This window comes from Phyllobates terribilis, unplaced genomic scaffold, assembly GCF_046119375.1.
Source record: "Phyllobates terribilis strain yellow unplaced genomic scaffold, ASM4611937v1 Scaffold_3__8_contigs__length_932513732, whole genome shotgun sequence".
NCBI lineage: Eukaryota > Metazoa > Chordata > Amphibia > Anura > Dendrobatidae > Phyllobates > Phyllobates terribilis.
Window position 1 is genome coordinate 70122501 of NW_027362763.1, and position 25328 is coordinate 70147828.

At 43.7% G+C, this 25328-nt stretch overlaps 1 protein-coding gene across 1 annotated transcript in view; it reads right to left on the minus strand.

The window, feature by feature from the left end:
* Positions 1 to 2368: 2368 nt before the first annotated feature.
* LOC141258837 (cytochrome P450 2K1-like) overlaps positions 2369 to 25328 on the minus strand; it is a 68059-nt gene continuing 45099 nt past the window's right edge. The window contains exons 7-9 of the mRNA XM_073674002.1: positions 18229 to 18413; positions 17460 to 17601; positions 2369 to 2639 (exon numbers count right to left, since the gene is read on the minus strand). Of these exons, the coding sequence (XP_073530103.1) occupies positions 2461 to 2639; positions 17460 to 17601; positions 18229 to 18413 (506 nt within the window). The 3' untranslated portion in view covers positions 2369 to 2460. The remainder of the gene's footprint in view (positions 2640 to 17459; positions 17602 to 18228; positions 18414 to 25328) is intronic.

The following is a 25328-nucleotide window of genomic DNA, read 5'->3' on the forward strand; positions in this document are numbered from 1 at the left end:
ATATAAAAAAAATATATATATTTTTTACTACTTTGTATGTCACTGATTCTGTTTTTTATTCAGCTGTTGGGTTAATGAGGACATGTGTATATAATTATCTCCCTCCCTATTTGTCAGCTATTGCTATGACTAAGACCATCTGTCGAAACATGTTGGCTTAAGCACTGTGTAACTCCCTGTTTGGATTGAAGATTTTATTTTTTGCATAATACATTTTGGAAATCGGATACCACTTCGCTGGAAATCTTTTTCTTCTATGTTGATTACTGGTCACAGGATGGTGTCCATGCGAGTGAGTATCTAACGGGACAGATTTATACTACTGGCTGGGGAGCTGCTTCACCTCCTTTACTTCATTTGATACTGGTTTACTCCTTTTGATTGCTATTTTTTCCTCTGTCCATCCTGTCTTGGCTGGACACTGTAGTAGGCTTTGCCCTGGCAGGGATTGACTATCTCCAACTGACCATGGCTTGCCTTAAGAGATCTAGGTCCCTGACCTGACATGGTTTGATTCTGTTTGGGTTTATACCGTGGTTATCTCCTTTTTAATTCTTACAACATTTTAACTAAGTCTATTAAAAGTTAAGTATTAAATGTCTAGTTTACCACTGCTGTACAGATTCTATGAGAGTAGCCATCACCACAGGGGTCACCAGTGATGGGTATCTGAAAAGTTATTCATTCTTACAGCTAAAAGCAAATGTCTAAGGTGGAGGGGGCTGATCCCAGGGAGGGAGAAAAGAGAAGCCACATGTTTAGTCAAGCAGCTGTGTGGAAGGACATCGAAGGAATAGGATCAAGACTGAGGACCTGGTCTATGGATGGATGGATGGCATATGATCAGTGCCGACTGGGCTGGATAAACATACTACAGTTGGGAGATATGTCGCTGGGATTTAAACTTTCGTAAAGGACTGTGCTACTGGATACCTGTGCTTCCATCATTTTATCTGTCGTATGGAGGATTGTGGACTGAGACAATTGTATTTTGGACATTTACCTGGAATTGTTTTATTACCTTAGATGTAAGGAATAAAATATTGTTGCATGGTTAACCTGCCTGGGTGATTATTAAAACCCACATCTCAGATCTTCACAGAAATGTTCAATGTAAAGTGTTGATGGATGAAGATGATGAGTTGCCAAAATCACTTTTGGATACTAAGGTATCTACGGTATCTCGCCACTTAATAAAATTATAGCGAAGATTAAAGGCCTCCATACACATTAGAAGAAAATCATCTGGACCCATCAACTTTGGCCTGGACTGACCAAATCATCTTATATGTATGGGGCACTTCCGACTTTCCTCTCACAATGAAGTTGAATGAGAGGTTCATCAGGACATTGGAATTTTAATGTACAATTCTTTTGTTTTCAGTGATTGGTGTCTGGTAGCAGTGCTCTCCCCTTTTAAAACATTTTATCTCTCTGTTGAGCATACATCTGTATGGGGGAGAGAGAAAAAAGAGCTGTAGTCTGAAAGTTAATTCAGCAGATAGTTATCTGTATCATGTATAGGGACAATTGAAGGCCATAAGCAGAATACAAACGTTGACCAAACCTATGGAATCCATACAATCTTACATGGTTGGAACTTTGTTATTGCAATTCCACAAGACTTCCGGATGGAATTTATCCCCCTCTATGTTAAAAAAACACAAAAAAAAACATATATGCTTCACGAAATCTAGAGAAATAGCTGTAAGCCGGATGAGCATTGGTTGTTGACTTTATATACATGGCTTCATAAAAGATTGCTTTATGTTAAAAAATTCTTTAATCAGTGATCAGTTGCAATATTTGGCAAAACCTTGAAATAGGTGTTTCATTTCCCTATAGTGCATTGTAGGGTAGACGAAGCATTACAAGATTAAAAGTTTGTTTGTGTAATGCAGGATTATCCAGTCTTCCCGAGCTAGAGACATTGCACCTCTATTAATTCTGAGTAAGAGGAATGCCCACTATTAACTCAAAATTCACTAAGAGGGCAAATAAAAATATGTTTTCTAAACTGAAAAACCCCAACTGAAGGAAGAGTTTTTATACGGACAATCGGGTCCTTCGTCTTTAAGTGGAGATTGTCTGCCAAGAAGGCAAAAAGGACCACAACTGTAGTAGTAAACAGCACTCATACAAATGAATCTAATGCATGGCCAGGCCTCCCAACATGGTCATACTTTAATTGACTACCAAGGATATGAAAAAAGTATGGGAAGCAATTCAACAATATCCTTATACTCCAACAGGACATGTGGATGGTGTTGTTTTACTGCAATTTCTTAAAGGACGTGTTATTTCGAGAATGTTGATTTTTTCCTCATAGGATTGATCCACATCTATTGAAATTATACTATTATTGGAAAAATGTTAATAGCAAGATTTTATTTTTTTGCCTACATTCAGAAATTATCTTCACATATGTTATAGATCAGGTTATAATAAAAAAAACATGCTCTAGTTGCGCGGTATAGCACGGATTTCATATTGTTTGGGACCATTTGTCGAGGACATTGCAGGGTTCAGGTCCAATATAGCTCCTGGTGGGGCCTGGAAATTGAAGTTCTGTAGCAGGGTGGTGAAGAAGAGGAACAGCTCCATTAAGGCCAAGGTCTCACCAGCACAACTTCTCTTACCTAGTAGAAAACGAGGCAAAAACTTGAGCATGAATTAATAACTATCTGATACTAGAATAGTTGAAAAACATGAAATAATAGCAATTCACACTCAAGTGGACAGTCATGTATTATATTCATTTCAATGTAGACCATGCAACATTATACAGTGGGTTCGGAAAATATTCAGACCCCTTTAAATTTTTCACTCTTTGTTTCATTGCAGCCATTTGGTAAATTCTAAAAAGGTCATTTTTTTCCAATTAAAGTGCACTCTGCACCCCATCTTGACTGAAAAAAACACAGAAATGTAGAAATGTTTGCAAATTTATTAAAAAAGAAAAACTGACATATCACATGGTCATAAGTATTCAGACCCTTTCCTCAGTATTGAGTAGAAGCACCCTTTTGAGCTAGTACAGCCATGAGTAGTGTTGAGCCACCCCCGTAGTGTTCGAGTTCGGTTCGGTTCGTCGAACACCCGTGTGTTCGCCGAACTGTTCGTCGAACTGTTCGTCGAACACCTTCGAACACCATTAAAACCAATGGCAGGCAAACAAAAACACATAGAAACACATAGAAAACACCTTCAAAGGTGTCCAAAAGATGACAAACTGCTCAGAAGACACAACTAACACATGGAAAAGTGACAAGTACATATAGTCATGCGAAAAGAAAAGAGGTGGAGGAGTAAAAGGAGGGGGAGACACAGATATAGGCATGTCATGCCCTTCTAAAATCCAAAAAGTGAGAAGCTGACACGTTCAGTCCGCTCCTGCCCGTGCCACCTCCGTGTCGCCGGGTTTGTGCCAGAGCCGCGGTGAACCCTGACGGCCAGCCCCCCTCTCCCAATACTGGTGCCTGTCCGCTGGTGGGTCGAGCGAGCTCCCCTGTGGTGGAGGCAGCTCTAAGCTTTTTAATTTAAATTGTCTCTCTAATTTGAATGAATACACTTTAAATCCATTTACAAGGATCTATTGGAGGGCAAGTCTCATGCCAGCAGCCGCGTAATTCCAGCTCCAGTAGCGTCCACTAAAGCTGCTGCAGCTAAAAAGCTTTTATAAGGATCGAGCTGGGCTGTCCACCGCAAGGCATCCTACTGCCAGTCCCAGCCCCAGCCCCTATGCTTTGGGGTGCCTCCTGATGCTCTTCACTGAGTATCCCGTGGTCCCGAAGCATTTCCTTTGAAAAAATTAAGTGTCCAAACTACAGGTGGTGTAGCTTGCTTAACAGCCGGGATAATCCGCTGACTAGCAGACACTGCTACTAGGCACAAAGTATTTCCTGGGCTAGATGCAGTTAAAAATTTGTAATTAGATACTCTCGTTGGATGCTGAGAAAGCATTCCATAGAGTCTCCTGGCACGCCATATATGATTCTCTTAAAAAGTTTGGGGTAGGGGTCTAGGGGACCCTTTTATAGCCAAAATCATGGCCCTGTATCACAATACGTCACCTAGGCTGAAGATAAATGGAACTGTAGCACCCTGAGGGCTCGGTTGCTACAGAGGTATTGCACCTCACCCAGAGGTGTGATATCTCACTCTCAGGTAAGGATGGAGTGTGGATCAGGACCCGACACCTGCATGCATTACACCACATTGCCGTGGGGCAGGGCGACCAATATGCCTCTGAGATGGGCACGACAGTCCCTGTCCCTGGCTGGAGTGGGGGGAGGGAACACTGAGGAAGGGGAACCCTGTAGTGCAGGAGCAGGGAGGAAGCAGTTCCTGGGTGCATTGAGAAGGGAGTATAAAAGGTGGGCACCATCTTAGTTCAGTGCAGAGAAGTCTGAGCAGAAATGGCAGGGAGCAGGGGCTCTGCATGAGCTCTGCTCCGGAGGCGGGCTTAGTAACAGAGGCCCAGGCCTGGAAGAGGGAGAAGGAAGGAAGAGGAGCGGAGAAGGCTTCAGGAACGAGGAATGAAGGGATCCCAGGGGTGCGGACGGGCGAGTCGCCACCGCACGCCCGAATCCACCTGCGTGGAGGGGTCAGGCCAAAGGGGGAGACCGGTCCCCGAAACTAGTGGAGGCAGGAAACGACCCACAGCTAGAAACCGGAGGCTGTGACATTTTATGTGGCGCAGCCCCTCGCTACACCCGCTAGGAAGGCACCACATAGGGTCAGGGAAACTGGCGCCAAGTTTACCAAGAGGAGGCCCGAGGCAGCCGGACAGAAGGGTTGGTAAGAAAGGCCAGACATAGGACACACAAAGGGGGTCCTGTGAAGCGCTCCAAAGTTATCTGGGAGTTGTCTGAGCCCCTCACCTGGTGAGCACAGTACGACGTGGGCAGCCGTTACCTGCAGACGTGGTCTGGATAATAAGTACTGTGAGTAAAGGCCCTGGACTGCATCACTGACTCCGTGTCATTACTGCTGCTGCCCTGCACCATCACCCCCATCCTCCGCATACACTGCCCTGAGGCTATACTCCTCCCGTGGGGAGTTATGCTACGCTCTGCTGCACCCACAACACCCTGCAGCGGTGGTTCACTCTGACCGCAATCCACGGGTGGCGTAGTCGGACATTTAAACATCAAAACCACATAAATAGTTCCGCCACTGGTTTGACCACCCTGAGACACGGAATCGGGTCGCCGCCACGAAGACTACAACCACCAGCATCCACCAAAAGGGGTCCGGCTCCGGGTGTCCCAAGGCCCAGGGGGTGCATCAGAACATTTTCATCACCTTTCACAATCACCAATTGGACAAGGCAGGGATGTCCTCTGTCCCCTCTCTTATACATCCTAGTGACGGAGCACCTGCTCTCATCAATTCGCCATAACCCCAATATTATTTGGATTGAGGTGGGAGGCACCGAGTACAAGTGCTCTCTATTTGCTGATGATGTCCTAGTATATATCACTCAATCACATATATCCATCACTTTGTTACATGGTCAAATTTTAAAATCAATGCAGCGAAGTCTGAGGCCCTCGATGTCTCCCTCCCCAAATCCATATAGGATTCCATCCAGTCCAACTTTCCCTTTGCCTGGCCCTCACAGGGTATCAAATACTTAGGAATTCCTATTCATAGAGACCTCTCCCATCTATGTTATCTTAATTTTGGGCCCTTTATTGAACAACTCCATACAGACCACGGTTGGCAAGTTAGAACTGTAAGATTCACTACGTGAACCACTGGTGTTTTGTGGAAAAGCACATGTACACTGTATTCCAAATTATTATGCAAAAAGTGTTTAGGAGTGATAAGGGAAGAATTTGTTTGTTTGTCAGTTAAACTCATTGATGGTGATGTGTGTCAGGGCTCTTTATATCACTGTAAGCAATTGCAGACACCTGTGCTAATTAGTTTGGCAGGTGTGTCCAATGAAAGGCAAGACTACTTAAGAAGGCTGTCTCACATTATTAAGCAGCCTACATTTTCTGCCAAAATGGGAAAGAAAAAGGATGTGTCGGCTGCTGAGAGGCAACAAATTGTGGAGTGTTTAGGTCAAGGCATGACTACAATCAACATTGTGCGATGATCAGGATGAAGTGTCTTGGCAATCAAGAAGTATGTAGCTGATTCACAGTACACACGTGTGCGTGCTGATAAGGGCAAATTGAGGACTCTTTCCTACAGGCAGTTACGTCAGGTTAAAAGAGCAGCGGCAAAAAAGCCTTGTCATAGCAGCAGACAAGTTTTTGAAGCTGCTGGTGCCTCCAACGTCTCCCGAACAACAAGATGCAGGGTCCTTCAGAGGTTTGCAGCTGTGCATACGCCATGCTGTCGACCTCCTCTATCCACTTCACACAAGCAGAAACGGCTCCAGTGGGCCAAACATTACATGAAGACTGATTTCAAAACTGTTTTGTTCACGGATGAGTGCAGTGCAGCGCTCGATGGTCCAGATGGATGGAGTGGAGGATGGCTGGTTGATGGACACCCCACGCAAACACGGCTACAGCGCCAACAAGGAGGAGGTGGAGTAATGTTTTGGGCTGGAATCATGGGGAGAGAGATTGTCGGCCCTTTTAGGATCCCTGAAGGCGCTAAAGATGAACTCCATAATGTATGTGGAGTTTCTCAAACAGCACTTCCTGCCATGGTTCAAGAAGAAGAACCGTGTTTTTCACAGCAAGATCAATTTTATGCATGATAATGCACCGTCTCATGCTGCACATAACACATCTGCATCTCTGGCTGATATGGGCATAAAAGGGGACAAACTTATGGTGTGACCCCCATGCTCCCCTGACCTCTACCCCATTCAGAACCTTTGGAGCATCATTAAAAAGGAGTGTCTATGATGGCGGGAGGCAGTTCACATCTAAGCAACAGCTCTGGGAGGTTATTCTGTACTCATGCAAAACAATTGAAGCAGAAACCATCCAAAACCTGACAAATTCAATGGACGAGAGAGTTCAGAAGCTCCTTTCGAACAAGGGGTCCTATGTGAAAATGTAACATCACCTAGAATAAAGTTTTGAGTTGAAAACTGTTTGATTTCAGTTTCTAATAACCTGCTAATGCTTATAATTTCCAAAATGACCATTTTTGGGGGTTTTTATTAAAATGAAAAGGTTGATCGAAAAGTTTGGGGGATCTAAGAGTTTGGCAACCCAGTAGTCATGATTACTTCGAATTCTGACAATATGAGGGTCATGTTGCAGGTAGTGCAGCAAGAAGGCACTTATGTGTCTTGCGCATCTCGGAGCCCCAAAATTATTTTCCGGGCTAGATGCAGCTAAAAATTATTATTAATTTTAAATCTGGTGGAGCTTAGTATAGATGGCCTAATAGGATCAGTGCTGCACACTGCTACAAAGCCCAAATTATTTTCCAGTCAAGATACAGATTAACATGATTAGTAATTTTAAATCTGGTGGAGCTTATTATAGATGGCCTAATAGAATCAGTGCTGCACACTGCTACAAAGCCCAAATTATTTTCCAGCCAAGATACAGATAAACATGATTAGTAATTTCAAACCTTAAAACGGTTGGTAGGGTGATTTTAACCAATCATCAAGCTTTTACTCTCCCCAGGATGACACAGGGGTAGAAAAGTCGTTTCGGATCCATGATTTGTTCATCTTTATGAACGTGAGTCTGTCTACATTATCAGTGGAGAGCCGCGTGCGCTTATCTGTCAGCACACCACCAGCAGCGCTGAACACACGTTCAGACAGAACGCTGGCTGCGGGGCATGACAAGATCTCCAAGGCGTAAGTGGCTAGCTCAGGCCATTTATCCAGATTGGAAGCCCAAAAAGAGCAAGGGTCCAGTGACACAGTCATGGCTTCAATGTTTACTTGGAGATACTACTGTACCATCGTCTCTAGGCGTTGACTATGTGTCAGACTTCTTGTCTCCTGTGGCCTTGCAAAGGATGGGCTAAAAAAGTGGTGAAATGATTCCGCAAAATTGATGTTACCAGCGGATACTGTGGTTCTGTTACGGTTTGAGTGCTGAACACTTGACGGTCCCACGGTTGGCAAGTTGGAACTGTGAGATTCACTATGTGCACCACTGGTGTTTTGTGGAAAAGCACATGTAAGATTCTGCAACAGTCTCTGCTGATACTCCTGCATGCGTGCATCCCTTTCTATGGCAGGAATAATTTCTGCAAATTTACTTTTGTACCAGGGACCTAACAGTGTGGCAACCCAGTAGTCAGGATTATTTCTAATTCTCACAATTCGAGGGTCATGTTGCAGGTAGTGCAGCAAGAAGGCACTCATGTGTGTTGCGCATCCAGGAGCACCAAGTCCCTGTTGTGTTGGTGGCGAGGTAACAATCATGCTTCCTTCCTCTGTCCTCTCCCCCCAACCTCGCACAACAGAAATGTGATCAAGGTCTCCCTCATCTGATGAGTCTTCCATCAGTTCGTTCTCCACTTCTTCCTGGGCTCCTGCACCTTCCTCACTAGTTTGGCTGCTACCATGCGCCCTGGTAAAACCATCTCCCCCACCCTCACATGCCTGCCGCCTTGGTGCTGCCGACCGTCTGGACCTTGCAGATGTTAGCCCTTCCGCATACAACTCCTCCTCCTCTACTTCCTCCACCTCCTCTTGTGCCACCACCTGACTCCGAATTCTGTTTAACATGTGCTCCAGCATGTAAATCACGGGAATAGTCATGCTGATAATGGCATTGTCAGCACTAAACATCTTCGTTGCCATTTCAAAACTGTGCAGAAGGGTGCATAGGTCCCTGATCTGAGACCACTTCTCCAGCGTGATTTGCCCCACCTCTGGATCTCCTTGGCCCAGGCTATACGTCAGAACGTATTGCACCAGGGCTTGTCGGTGCTGCCACAGTCGCTGCAACATGTGCAGAGTTGAATTCCACCGGGTAGGCACATCGCATTTTAGCCGGTGAAGTGGCAGGCCCAACGACTTCTGTAGAGATGTAAGTCGCTGAGCTGCGGGATGCGAACGGCGGAAGTGAGCACACAGCGACCGTGCCCTCTGCAGAAGGCCATCTAGTCTGGGATAGTGGGCTAAAAATTGCTGGACAACCAGGTTCAACACGTGAGCCATACAAGGCACGTGTGTGACATTGCCCCGGCGAAGGGCCGCACCCAGGTTTGCAGCATTGTCGCACACAGCCTTCCCTGGTTTCAGGTCCAGTGGAGACAACCATTCATGAAATTGGTTCTCCAGAGCTGACCACAACTCCTCAGCTGTGTGACTCACATTTCCCAGACATTTCAAAGTAAAAACCGCCTGATGACGTTGAGCCCTACTGCCAGCATAGTAAGGAGGTGTGCAGGATCCCTTCTGCGCAGTTAGAAAGCTTGTGGCATGACCAGACAGGCTTTGGGTGCAGGTGGAAGAACGAGAGGAGGTTGAGGAGGCAGAAGCAGTGGAGGAACTTTGACATAAAGAGGATTGACGCACAACTCGTGGGGACGGCAAGACTTGGACAGCAGCCCCTTGTCCTGCTGTCACCATAGTTACCCAGTGCCCAGTCAGCGACATGTAACGCCCCTGTCCATGCCTACTCGTCCAAGTGTCTGTGGTGAAATGCACCCTGTCACACACAGAGTTTCTCAAAGAAGCGGTGATGTTGTGTGTGACATGCTGGTGGAGCGCAGGCACACCTTTCTTTGAGAAGTAGTGCCGACTGGGCATCTGGTACTGGGGCACTGCGACGGACATAAGGTCTCGAAAATCCTTATGATAAGGGTGTCCCCAGCAAACTGCCGGTCTGTGAGGAAGATGCAGGCGGACATGTTAGGTTGCCTTGATCCAAAGGTGGTGCTATCGATGTTGGACAGCGCTCAACACCAGCTGGTGTTACCACCTCCAAAGAAAATGATGACCTGCCAATCACGCTGGCTGTTGCGGGTAAAGAGGTGGCAGGTCTGTGCCCCAAAACAGGTGTGACTGCTGTCCCCCCAGTCACAGAGGATGAAGAGGCCGCGGATGCACAAGATATGGCAGACGGTGGTTGGACCGGCCGGCTAGGCCGCATTGTAGCACACTGAGCTTCCCACTGCAACTTATGCTTCATGTCCATGTGCCGGTTCATGCATGAAGTACTCAAACTATGTATTTTTTGGCCTCTACTTAGCTTTTGCTGACAAATGTTACAGATAACACGAGTTGGGTCATCTTTATCGATCTGAAAAAATGCCCAGGCTATGCAAGCCTTAGCACCCATGCGACCTGAAGAGCCACCACGACTTGTGGTGAGAGGCAGAGTTGTGTTTGAGGATGCAGTTGTTGACGTGCTTCCAGTACTACGTCTCTGTCCAGGAAGGCGCAACCTGACCTCGTCGTCACTAGCATCTTCCTCCACCTCCTCTGCTGACCTCATCTCTTGGCTGACTGTGGGTTGACAGTAAGTGGGATCTCCAACCTCATCATCATCACCCTGTGCATTATCACACCCGTCGTCCTCAGAGCCAACCTGTTCCTGCCCTGACAAAAAACTAAAGTTGTCGCTCCAATCAGGTATTTGAGTCTCATCATCGTCTTCCTCATTGTCTCCACCAACAGGAGTTACAGTTTGGGAATGAGGGTCTACATTATGGTCAGAACCTTCTGCGTCTGGTCCTGGATCCGACTCATAAAGATTCTGGGCATCAGTGCAGATCATTTCCTCGTCTGGATTCACAGAAGCGCTGGAGTCGACCTCTGATTCCCAGGCTATAGTATGAGTAAACAGCTCTGCAGACTCAACCATCTGTTCTACCTCATACTCAGACGGGCAGCTGGAGATTTGGGAGCTGTAAGGAAGCAAGTGCGATTGGGGTGACACCTTTGAGGACTGGAGTATTTGTGATGTTGAAGTTGATGTGGAGGAGAGCCCACTTAAAGGAGCACTTGATATCCGTTGAAGCACCTGCTGTTTTTGTGCCTCATCTGGAATTTGTAGCGATTGGCGTGGCCGTAAGAAAGGGATCTTATCACATTGTCCGCTAAAAGAAGTAGACATTTTAGTTTGGCTGGAAGATGGTCTTTCTTCTGCAGATGTTACTGTTGCTTTAACACCTACCCCATGGACACAACCTTTTTTCCCCTTCCCAACACGCCTATTCCCCTTTCCACCAGCAGCAGGCCTTTTTCCACTCATTTTGGTGGTTAACTAATTCACAACTCTGGAGTTGTTTGCACAAAAAACAATGGATGGGAACCGAGCAGAGCTGAGTGGCCAAACTGTGGTATTAGGCCAAAACTATTGGCTGGGTTAGATGCAGAAAAAAATTATATTCAATTTGCAACCTGATGGAGGTCAGTATAGATGGACTAATAGAACAAGTCCCACACACAGCTAGAAGCCCAAATATTTTTTCAGAGGTAGATGCAGAAAAAAAATATCTTCAGTTTGCAACCTGATGGAGGTCAGTATAGATGGACTAATAGAGAAAGTCCCACACACTGCTAGAAGGCCAAATATTTTTTCAGAGCTAGATGCAGATAAAAATTATTTTTAATTTGCAACCTGATGGAGGTCAGTATAGATAGACTAATAGAACAAGTCCCACACACAGCCAGAAGCCCAAATATTTTTTCAGAGGTAGATGCAGAAAAAAAATATATTCAGTTTGCAACCTGATGGAGGTCATTATAGATGGACTAATAGAGAAAGTCCCACACACTGCTAGAAGGCCAAATATTTTTTCAGAGCTAGATGCAGATAAAAATTATTTTTAATTTGCAACCTGATGGAGGTCAGTATAGATGGACTAATAGAGAAAGTCCCACACACTACTAGAAGGCCAAATATTTTTTCAGAGCTAGATGCAGAAAAAAATTATATTCAGTTTGCAACCTGATGGAGGTCTGTATAGATGGATTAATAGAACAAGTCCCACACACAGCTAGAAGCCCAATATTTTTTCAAAGGTAGATGCAGAAAAAAAATATATTCAGTTTGCAACCTGATGGAGGTCTGTATAGATGGATTAATAGAACAAGTCCCACACACAGCTAGAAGCCCAATATTTTTTCAGAGGTAGATGCAGAAAAAAAATATATTCAGTTTGCAACCTGATGGAGGTCAGTATAGATGGACTAATAGAGAAAGTCCCACACACTGCTAGAAGGCCAAATATTTTTTCAGAGCTAGATGCAGAAAAAAATTATTTTCAGTTTGCAACCTGATGGAGGTCAGTATAGATGGACTAATAGAACAAGTCCCACACACAGCTAGAAGCCCAAATATTTTTTCAGAGGTAGATGCAGATAAAAATTATTTTTAATTTGCAACCTGATGGAGGTCAGTATAGATGGACTAATAGAGAAAGTCCCACACACTGCTAGAAGGCCAAATATTTTTTCAGAGCTAGATGCAGAAAAAAATTATATTCAGTTTGCAACCTGATGGAGGTCTGTATAGATGGATTCATAGAACAAGTCCCACACACAGCTAGAAGCCCAATATTTTTTCAGAGGTAGATGTTGAAAAAAAATATATTCAGTTTGCAACCTGATGGAGGTCTGTATAGATGGATTAATAGAACAAGTCCCACACACAGCTAGAAGCCCAATATTTTTTCAGAGGTAGATGCAGATAAAAATTATTTTTAATTTGCAACCTGATGGAGGTCAGTATAGATGGACTAATAGAGAAAGTCCCACACACTGCTAGAAGGCCAAATATTTTTTCAGAGCTAGATGCAGATAAAAATTATTTTTAATTTGCATCCTGATGGAGGTCAGTATAGATGGACTAATAGAGAAAGTCCCATACACTGCTAGAAGGCCAAATATTTTTTCAGAGCTAGATGCAGAAAAAAATTATATTCAGTTTGCAACCTGATGGAGGTCAGTATAGATGGACTAATAGAACAAGTCCCACACACTGCTAGAAGCCCAAATATTTTTTCAAAGGTAGATGCAGAAAAAAAATATATTCAGTTTGCAACCTGATGGAGGTCTGTATAGATGGATTAATAGAACAAGTCCCACACACAGCTAGAAGCCCAATATTTTTTCAGAGGTAGATGCAGAAAAAATATATATTCAGTTTGCAACCTGATGGAGGTCAGTTTAGATGGACTAATAGAGAAAGTCCCACACACTGCTAGAAGGCCAAATATTTTTTCAGAGCTAGATGCAGAAAAAAATTATATTCAGTTTGCAACCTGATGGAGGTCAGTATAGATGGACTAATAGAACAAGTCCCACACACAGCTAGAAGCCCAAATATTTTTTCAGAGGTAGATGCAGATAAAAATTATTTTTAATTTGCAACCTGATGGAGGTCAGTATAGATGGACTAATAGAGAAAGTCCCACACACTGCTAGAAGGCCAAATATTTTTTCAGAGCTAGATGCAGAAAAAAATTATATTCAGTTTGCAACCTGATGGAGGTCTGTATAGATGGATTCATAGAACAAGTCCCACACACAGCTAGAAGCCCAATATTTTTTCAGAGGTAGATGTTGAAAAAAAATATATTCAGTTTGCAACCTGATGGAGGTCTGTATAGATGGATTAATAGAACAAGTCCCACACACAGCTAGAAGCCCAATATTTTTTCAGAGGTAGATGCAGAAAAAATATATATTCAGTTTGCAACCTGATGGAGGTCAGTATAGATGGACTAATAGAGAAAGTCCCACACACTGCTAGAAGGCCAAATATTTTTTTAGAGCTAGATGCAGAAAAAAATTATATTCAATTTGCAACCTGATGGAGGTCAGTATAGATGAACTAATAGAACAAGTCCCACACACAGCGAGAAGCCCAAATATTTTTTCAGAGGTAGATGCAGATAAAAATTATTTTTAATTTGCAACCTGATGGAGGTCAGTATAGATGGACTAATAGAGAAAGTCCCACACACTGCTAGAAGGCCAAATATTTTTTCAGAGCTAGATGCAGATAAAAATTATTTTTAATTTGCATCCTGATGGAGGTCAGTATAGATGGACTAATAGAGAAAGTCCCATACACTGCTAGAAGGCCAAATATTTTTTCAGAGCTAGATGCAGAAAAAAATTATATTCAGTTTGCAACCTGATGGAGGTCAGTATAGATGGACTAATAGAACAAGTCCCACACACTGCTAGAAGCCCAAATATTTTTTCAGAGCTAGTTGCAGAAAAAAATTATGTTCAATTTGCAACCTGATGGAGGTCAGTATAGATGGACTAATAGAATGATGCTATGCCCAAAAGATTTTACTTCACTAGGTGCAGTAAAAAAATTGGTATTCTATACACAGGTGGTATATCTTGCAACACAGATAGGCTACTCCACTGACTAACACACTCTGCAATAGGCCAAAAAGGATTAGCTTTGCTAGAATCAGCCAAATGCTGTGAAAAAAACTTGCACAGCACTGGCACAGACCTGCCTGGCAAAAACTGTTAGGAACTGATGTAACCTAGTCCTGAAAAGGACTGCAATTACAATTAGTCTTTACTCCCACAATCTATCTATTTAAGAGCACAGACCTGCCTGATAAAAGTCGTAGGAAATGCTGTAACCTAGTCCTTAAAAGGACTGCAATCACAACTATTCCCTACTCCCAAGCTATCTGTAGATTTGTGCGAAAATTGGCTTGAAATTAACAAGATATAGCGCACACAGCAACAGCCGTGCCGTCTATCACGCAGCTGCAGCAGTGAGAAAATGGTGGCGACGGGGAAAATGGCTTGGTCTTATAGGGCAAGGACATGTGACATACACTGCCAATGACACATGCCCTTGCTTGTGTGAAAAACAGCAGTTCGCTCCGTGTGTGCGCTGCTGATAGGCTGACAGACTGCACCTCCCCACTGCAAATGCGGGAAAGAGAAAAAAAAATGGAGATCTTCATTATTCCTGCAGAGATCCATCCCCTGCCCCTTCCCCCACCCCGCTGTACACGCAAACTGCGTATTAACATTAATTTTCATCATTACTGAGAAAAAATCCAGTTATGATTTTGGTGCACGAACAGTTATCGAACATAACCTCGAACAGCCGAATTTTTCTCAAATCGTTCGTGTTCGCCGAACGGCTCGAACACCGCCCAAAACAGCTCGAATTTGAGATTGGCGAACAGTTCGAGTAGAACAACGCTCATCTCTTGCCATGAGTCTTCTTGGGAATGATGCAACAAGTTTTTCACACCAGGATTTGGGGATTCAATGCCATTCTTACTTGCAGATCCTCTCCAGTTCTGTCAGGTTGGATGGTGAACATTGGTGGACAGCCATTTCCAGGTCTCTCCAGATATGCTTAATTGGGTTTAGGTCAGGGCTCTGGCTGGGCCAGTCAAGAATGGCCACAGAGCTGTTCTGAAGCCACTCCTTTGTTATTTTAGCTGGGTGCTTCGGTTCATTGTCTTGTTGGAAGGGGAACCTTTGGCCAAGTCTGAGGTCCAGAGCACTCTGGAAGAGGTTTTCATCCAGGATATCTCTGTACTTGGCTGCATTCATGTTTCCATCAATTGCAAAAAGTCGTCCTGTCCGTGTAGCTGAAAAACACCCCCATAGCATGATGCTGCCACTAACAAGTTTCACTGTTGAGATTGTATTGGGCAGGTGATGAGCAGTGCCTGGTTTTCTCCACACATACCGCTTAGAATTATCACCAAAAAGTTCTATCTTTGTCTCATCAGACCAGAGAATCTTATTTCTCATAGCCTGGGAGTCCTTCATGTGTTTTTGAGCAATCTCTATGTGGGCTTTCATATGTCTTGCACTGAGGAGAGGCTTTCGTTGGGCAACTCTGCCATAATTGCCAGACTGGTGGAGGGCAGCATTGATAGTTGACTTTGTGGAACTTTCTCCCATCTCCCTACTGCATCTCTGGAGCTCAGCCACATTAATATAGTAACATAGTTTTAAGGTTGAAGGAAGACTAAGTCCATCTAGTTCAACCCATAGCCTAACATGTTGATCTAGAGGAAGGCAAAAAAAAACATGTGGCAAACACTAAGCTCAACATTGGGGAAAAAAATTTCTTCCCGACTCCATACGACAATCAGACTAGTTCCCTGGATCAACGCCCTATCAAGGAATCTAGTATATATAACCTGTAATATTATACTTTTCAAGAAAGGAATCCATGCCCCTCTTGAATTTTAATAGTGAATCACTCATTACAACATCATGCGGCAGAGAGTTCCATAGTCTCACTGCTCTTACAGTAAAGAATCTGTGATTATGTGATTATGACTATCTGTCATTACGATTAAACCTTCTTTCCTCCAGACATAGAAGATGCCCCCTTGTCCCGGTCTCTGGCCTCAGAGTAAAAAGATAGACAGTTCTTTGTACTGTCCACTCATATACTTGGGGTATATATACACTCATACTCATATACTCATATACTCATATGTATACTCATATACAGTGATATTGGGGTTCTTCTTTACCTCTCTTACCAAGGCTCTTCTCTCACGATTGCTCAGTTTGGCTGGACGGCCAGGTCAAGGAAGACTTCTGGTGGTCCCAAACTACTGCCATTTAAGGATTATGGAGGCCACTGTGCTCTTAGGAACCTGGAGTAATGCAGAAATTCTTTGGTAACCTTAGCCACAGTTCTGTCTCTGAGCTCCTTGGGCAGTTCCTTTGAGCTCATAATTCTCATTTGGTCTGACATGCAGTGTGAGCTGTGTGGTCTTATAAAGACAGGTGTGTGCCTTTCCAAATCAAGTCCTATCAGTTTAATTAAACACAACTGGACTCCAATGAAGAAGTAGAACAATCTCAAGGAGGATCACAAGGAAATGGACAGCATGTGACTTAAATATGAGCAAAGAGTCTGAATACTTATAACCATGTGATATTTCAGTTTTTCTTTTTTAATAAATTTGCAAAAATGTATACATTTCGGGTTTTTTTCAGTCAATATGGGGTGCAGTGTACTTTAATGAGAAAAAAAATGAACTTTTTAGAATTTACCAAATGGCTTCAATGAAACAAAAAGTGAAAAATTTAAAGGGGTCTGAATGCTTTCCATACCCACAGTATTTACCCTGCAAAGGGCAACATAGTCTTCATGGTTGAAAGTAAAGCTAGACAATTACTGAAGATCCAGCTGAAGGTGGAGGTCCAGCTCTGAAATCTCTGGCAATATGGTTGATATTAGCTGACCCTCAGTCAATATGAATTGTATAGCCAAGGATTCAGGAACTGGACCTCCATCTAGAGGTCTGCTGATTGCCAAACACCCAACTTGTTGGAATCTCTTGCTATACCACAATTGGGTCAACCATATATTAGATGGATGACCATTTATATGAATGACTTCAATTCATGACTACATTTTCCTTATAGCGGCTATTACTACAGAGGTGGTCCTGCAAAAATGTTACTTGATGAGGGTCTCCAGAGCTGAACCATTATTAAATGGCTGTCTGTCATAAGACAAAGACTTTAAAAGTGCAAAAAATAAATACTTAATGCTAGTTTATAGCGTATGTTTAGGTAATAGTGTTACCTATGGAGAATGGTATGAATGCCTCTATCTTCTTCAGCTTTCCTTCTGAGTCAAGAAAGTGCTCAGGGTAAAATTCATTGGGTTTCTCAAAGTAATCTTTATCTCTGAGCACAGAGTGTAGTAACGGGATGATAACTGTGTCCTGGGGGTGAAAGAGATGTATTATACAGAATACACATTCAGAATTTAATATATCCTATTCATCTAGAATGACCTGACAAAAGTGTTCTTCAGGGCTGTATATGTCTCACAACTCCCTCACTCCCTTTGCGCCCAAGCAACCCCACCAAGCTCCATCCTGGGACTCCTATACAGTCCCAAGTCGGTTTAATTCCTGCAAATATAGTTTATCCCTACTAACATTCCTCCCATCTAACCAAGTATGTACTATCCTGACACTCTTCTGCAGTCAATATTTTGTCCAGGTGTTGACACTGGCACCATGTAGGATCAGTGTGCTACATAGGAGCAATGAGTCAGACAATAAATTAATGTAAAATGTAATCTAGCGCTCCAGAGTGCTCCGCACCATCACTTCTGGGCAAAGTTACAAGCTGATAACACTACATGTTCAGTGTGCAGTCTGCAATGTTGGGGTCCTCTCCCGTTCTCACTGTGCACATCCCCAGTCACTGTAGACTTGTTGGAAATCATAGGCCTTGCCCCTATGATGTCATACAAAAGAGCACACTGGAAAGATGCTGGCTGGTACATTCAAAGCAAAGACATGAAATCTCTGTACTTGATTCTACAGAAACCTAGTTCTCACCTTAGGAATCGAATAACCTCTGAAGGTGACATCCCGAGAGGTGATATGGGGAGCACTTCCAGGCACAATATCACCAAATCTCTGAATTTCATGTATGACGGCATCTGTATATGGCATTTGTTTTCTATGTTCTATCTGAGGCTGAGCTGATCCGATCACTGCTTCAATTTCATCATGAACTTTTCCTGAGAAAAAAAAAATATCTTCATTATTGTCCATACTGTTCATTTTTAATGACAACCAATGCAAATTATAATAAAAAAGGTCAACTTTTAACATTTTGTTTTGGTTTATATATAGTTAACTTAAACATAAATCTTAAAAAGAACTAATTGCATCACATCACTTATCTTTGACTGAGTTACAGCCTGCAATATACCCCAGAGCTGCACTCACTATTCTTCTGATGCACTCACTGTGTACATACATTACATTACTTATCTTGTACTGATCCTGAGTTACATCCTGTATTGTACTCCAGAGCTGCACTCACTATTCTGCTGGTGCAGTCACTGTGTACATACATTACATTACTGATCCTGAGTTACATCCTGTATTATACTCCAGAGCTGTACTCACTATTTTGCTGGTGCAGTCACTGTGTACATACATTACATTACTGATCCTGTACTGATCCTGAGTTATATCCTGTATTATACTCCAGAGCTGCACTCACTATTCTGCCAGTGCAGTCACTGTGTACATACATTACATTACTGATCCTGAGTTACATCCTGTATTATACTCCAGAGCTGCACTCACTATTTTACTGGTGCAGTCACTGTGTACATACATTACACTACTGATCCTGAGTTACATCCTGCATTATACTCTAGAGCTGCACTCACTATTCTGCTGGTGAAGTCACTGTGTAGATATATTACTTTACTGATCCTGTACTGATCCTCAGTTACATCCTGTATTATACTCCAAAGCTGCACTCACTATTCTGCTGGTGAAGTCACTGTGTACAAACATTACATTACTGATCCTGTACTGATCCTGAGTTACATCCTGTATTATACTCCAGAGCTGCACTCACTATTCTGCTGGTGCAGTCACTGTGTACATATATTACATTACTGATCCTGTACTGACCCTGAGTTACATCCTGTATTATACCCCAGAGCTGCACTCACTATTCTGCTGGTGCAGTCACTGTGTACATACATTACATTACTGATCCTGTACTGACCCTGAGTTACATCCTGTATTATACTCCAGAGCTGCACTCACTATTCTGCTGGTGCAGTCACTGTGTACATACATTACATTACTGATCCTGTACTGATCCTGAGTTATATCCTGTAGATCTTTTATTATAAACATGAAAAACATAACAATAATAATAACAGAAACATAACAAAATTAATAACCACAAAATAAACAATGTAATGAAACTGGTCCAGACTCTCACTCTCCTCACACACATATTATATGTATAGTACAGACCAAAAGTTTGGACACAACTTCTCATATAAAGATTTTTCTTTATTTTCATGACTATGAAAATTGTACATTCACACTGAAGGCATCAAAACTATGAATTAACACATGTGGAATTATATACTTAACAAAAAAGTGTGAAACAACTGAAAATATTCCTTATATTCTAGTTTCTTCAAAGTAGCCACCACTCTCAGAGTTGCTTCCGATGCTGCCCGGTCCATCCCGATCCCAGCCAACAGTCCATGCTCCACCCTCCTAAGATGCAGATCAACCGCAAACACGTACAGCAGCGGGGTCAAGGGACAACCCTGGTGAACACCACACCCAACCTCAAAAGAGCTGCCAATCCAACCGTTGACAAGCGGGAAACTCTCTGCCCCAGCATACACAGTCTTAAGCCAATCAACAAACCTCCCCGGCAGGCCATACCTCAGAAGGACAGTCCAGAGGTACTCATGATTAACCCGATCGAACGCTTTTGCCTGGTCCAATGACAGCATGTACCCCTTCCAGTGGCCAGCCCTACCCTACTCCACCGCCTCTCAGACACAGAGTACAGCACAGATCATCCTGTGGCCCAGAACAGAGCAATGCTGGGCCCCCAAAAGGAGCCGGGGTGCAAATTCCACTAGCCGATCAAATAGCACCTTTGCCAAAACCTTCCTGTTTGCATTGAGAAGCGCTATGGGACGCCAATTCTCAATGCAAGATGAGTCCTTACCCTTTGACAAGATGATCAGGGCAGACCTCTTTATTGACTTTGGCACAGTGCCCGAGGAAAGACAATCATTGAATACCTCAGTCAAGAGTGGAACCAAGGCTTCCTTAAAGGTCTTATAGAATTCAGATGTTAAGCCATCTGGACCGGGAGATTTCTTTAGGGCAAGCCCTTCAATCGCCAACTTAATTTCCTCTTCCCTGATTATCTCTGTCAAAACACCAAGAGAGGAGTCTACCCCTGGTTCGGGGACGGCTTCAGCCAGAAAAGCCGACATCTCATCCAAATCCAGATCCTTTTTCCTCAAAAGGTGCAAGTAGAAGGATCTGGCGACCTCCAGGATCCCTGATCTGGATCTTTCCAGGGAACCCCTGGGGTCAACCAGTCCTGTAACAACTTTACTATTCACTGACATCTTGCAGTTTCTGTAAGGGTTGTGCGGTATTTCCCGTAATCCCTCTCAAAAACCAAAGATGCGTGTCTATCATACTGACACCTCATTAGCTAAGATTTCAGTCTGGAGATCTCCTCGCGGCTACCTCCAGTTGAGACAAGATGCTCGGGTTTCCTCCTCAGGCAGGCCCTGTTACAGGCAATACCTGTCCCGGCTCCTGAGGCTCGAGAACTGGCGGAAGAATCTCGCCACCCTTTTCTTGAACATCTCCCACCACTCTGAATTACTACTGCAAAGATCCAGTAAGGGTACCTGGCTCTGAAGAAAATCCTCAAAGGACTGTCTTATCTCCGCTTCTTCCAAGAGAGACGAATTGAACCTCCAAAGCCTCTTCCCATCCGGGGGGTCTCTGTACCATTCACAGAAAGCAAAATCAAACAGTGATCGGAGAACTCCACCTCGTCAACAGATACTGCTGAAGAGACGGCTTCCTCCTTTATATAAAGCCTGTCTATCCTGGACCTACAGTTACCTCTATGATAGCTGAACCCCTCATGGCCTGGGGTGTGCCGGAATTGGACATCCACCAGGCGAGCCTCACTAGCTATACTACTAAGGGCGATGCTATCATAAGTCAGCTTGTCTCTGGAACCTCCTCTATCCTGGGGCCTCGTGACAGTGTTGAAGTCCCCTCCAAATATGACCTGCCGACTCGTAAAAAGGTAGGGCTTGATCCTCATAAACAGAATCTTCCGCTTCCACTTAGATTGGGGACAATAGATGTTAATAATCCGAAGCTCCTGTCCCTTCATGAGGACATGTAATATCAGGCACCTCCCCATTTCTAACTCAATAACCCGTCGGCATTCTACCGGTGTGGTAAAAAGGACCGCCACTCCGCTATATGACTTGGCCGCAAGAGACCAATAGGAGGGCCCGAGTCTCCACTCCCTCTTTGCTTTAAATACCTCTGCCATGTTTGGCAGAATGGTCTCTTGCAAAAAGAAAATGTCAGCTTCAACCCGGCTGAGAAAATCAAAGGCAGCAAATCTAGCCATATTTGACTTAATGCTGGCCACATTAATGGATGCCAGGGTCAGCGGAGTGGGTACCGCCATCATTGGTGATCGAGTTGGGAGGCTTTTTTCTTCCCACTCCCCTTATCCTCTGCCTCAGACGAAGAATCCTTACCCCTTTTTAATGACACAGAGGTGTCCATTCCCACATTTTTCCTTCTTTTTTCGTCCTCGTCTCCAGACTCTGGGCCAGTCCCTCCCCCCAAGGACCTTGCATCCCCAGGAGAAGGAGACTCGGCGCCCCCTGTAAGCTCCGCCAAAGCCCGAACCTCACCCTCAACCTCCTCTTCAGAGGAAGAGATGTTATCAAGGGCTTGGAACTGGTTAGAAAGACCAACTAGAGGGGAGTCAGTTTTACCTTCCTTAGGTACCTTGGTCAGAACACGAGAAGATGTTTTATCTCCCTTCTTTCTCTTCTTTTTGGTGCCGAGCTTACGCTTGTTCTCAAGCCACCGCTTATAATCCTCATCCATACTTTCATAATGGGAGGATTCTGAGGCTGAGGCTGTTTCCTCCCTGTGGATCCTCCTGACCTCCTCATAAAACTCATCATTAGTGTTGAGCCACCCCAGTAGTGTTCGGGTTCGGTTCAGTTTGTCGAACAATGGGATGTTCGAGGAACTGTTCGTCGAACACCATCGAACACCGTTAAAACCAATGGCAGGCAAACAAAAACACATAGAAACACATAGAAACACATAGAAAACACCTTCAAAGGTGTCCAAAAGCTGACAAACTGCTCAGAAGACACTCTCTTTAAAAAAGCCGGCCGGCAATTCAGCAGCGGCATACACCGGTACCCGACAATTTAGACAAGAAGGAATAGAGCATCTCACATAGATTAGATAGATAGAAACATGTCAGTCACATATATAAGAAGTACAGTGACAGTGTTGGTTACTGTACTTGTCATTTAGTGTTAAAGGATTTATTAAAAAAAATATTAGTGTTTTCATGCACCGTCTCTTTAAAAAAGCCGGCCGACAATTCAGCATCGGTACCCGACAATTTATAACAGAAAGAATAGAGCATAACACATAGATTAGATAGATAGAAACATGTCAGTCACATATATAAGAAGTACAGTGATAGTGTTGATTACTGTACTTGTCATTTAGTGTTAAAATAAAGTATTTATTAAAAAAAAATTGACGTGGGGTTCCCCGTAATTTTAGTCTCTAGCGGCGGTTGAGCAGACGGCTGGGGCAGATGTTTGAAGCCTGGGAAGTGGGTAATACCCACGGAGCTTCCCAGGCTACTAATATCAGCCCCCAGCTGAATACCTAGCCTTTACTAGCTATTAAAATGGGGGACCCCAAAAAAAATGACGTGGGGTCCCCCTTATTTTAATAGCTAGCAAAGGCTAGGCAGACAGCTGTGGGCTGATATTAATAGCCCAGGAAGGGTGCCATGAATATTGGCCCCCTCCCAGGCTAGAAACACCAGCCGTCAGCCGCCCCATAGGATGCGCCAATTCTGGCACTTAGCCTCTTTCTTCCCACTGCCCTGTAGCGGTGGCAGTGGGGTAATATGGTTGGGGTTGATGTCAGCTTATAATGCCTGCTGACATCAAGCCCAAGTTAGTAATGGAGAGGCGTCTATAAGACACTCCCATTACTAACCCCATAGTCAAAGTTACAAAAAAACACAACACCCAGAAAAAAGTCCTTTAATTGAAATAAAAAAATAATAGTGAGTACCACATAGAAATATGCAATTCATATAACATAGGTTTGACAGAATGAGATCAAAATTCAATTGGTCATGGATAATGTACATACAGAAAATACAACATCGGGAAAAAATAATAATATAGTAGAGGATCTGGGGAAAGGGGATGGGAAGGAGAACTAGGTTAGGAGGGAAAGGGAAAAATAAAAAGTGACATACCGGTTTTATTAAAGGCGTGATGCATTTGGGCCGCTGTCTGTAGAAATTTGTCAACTAAGGGAACACATATAAAAAAAATTTTTTAAAAAAATTTTTTGTAAAAAAATTTTTTAGAGGTCTAGAACAATGTAAGATGTGTGATGACACTTAGTATAATCGGTGGCTATGAGGTTAGAGATACCCCGATAGGTGCTATGGGATGAAGAACAATGAAGAGCACATAAAGTGTGAGGGCAGGGGATGAAAAAAACGTACCCGTTGCTTGCGGTAGGTACTTAAAGGTAATGGCCTGGTCTGTGCCGTAGGCTGTATAGAGGATGGAGTAAATAAATTAATATCTATGGGATATAGGGGCATTAAGTATAGTAGGAGCCAAAAAAGAAAAAAGAAAAACATACCCGTAGGAGAAAATGAATAACCAGAGGCAGTAGCCCGCTAGGAAGTTGTATGCTAAGGGAAAGAAAAAGGGCACATTAAATGAAGCCCCAATAAGTATTAAGGATAAGGGGACCAGTGTAGGAAGCGTACCTGAATTGTAAAGGACGCAGGACGCGGTATCCACCGTTTGTCCAGAAGCATGTGGCAGGATAAGGCACCAGGGGGCTTTAAATAGGGGATAGGAGGGGTGAAAGGTTGTAATAAGAACCAATCATTGGTGGTAGAGGTGTGGGAACGCGCTTTACTAGCTTCTGGGATAGGACCTGAAAACCGGAAGTAGCGTCAAATGACGTTACTCAGGTCCTGTAATGAAAAAACCGGTCACGTGACCGGAAGTGACGTGTGTATGCGTTCCACACAGTGTTCTATGCGTTCCACTGAGCGAGGGGAGCGCTGTAATACTTCTAACAGTGCTGTAGAGCAGAGGAGGCCCACTAATAGATGTGTGGTTGCGTTCCACACAGGTACCATGCGTTCCACAGAGCGGTGGGAACGCTATATTACTTGTGACGGCATAGTAGAACAAGGGAAAGCCAGGATAGGAGTCCAGGAAGGATGGGGATCAGGAGGAGGGATGCCATATTAGGATGGGATCTGGAGAAACAGATACTGACAGCATAAGTTATTTAGGCAGAAAATACGGTGTATATCATAAAAACCACAATAGAGTGTAGTCATATCATCAGGACCCCCCAAGTAACAAATAAAAGAGGTTCCAACAAATATACCTGTGGTCTTGGTAGTGAATACATGTATATATGTAATCCGTGTTGTGTGGCAAGAATCAGTCAAAGTGGAAGAACTTTATTTTGTTAGGAGGCACACACCCATAAACACACATATACATTTATATATATCCACATGCGCATATGCACACCCATACTGAGGTGGCTCTAGTCGTTTAGGTAAAGGAGCTGAGATCGTATTCCTTATTTAAGCCCCTTGGGGATAACGACTGTAACTCGTGGATCCAAAAAGCCTCTCTATATTTAAGAAGGCGAATACGGTCGCCTCCCCGTCTGGGAGGGGGTACGTGTTCAATCACTTGGAATTTAAGCTGTGCCACTGAATGGCCAGCTGATGCAAAATGTGATGGAACCGGAAGAAGAAGGTTTTTACAACGTATGGTCGATTT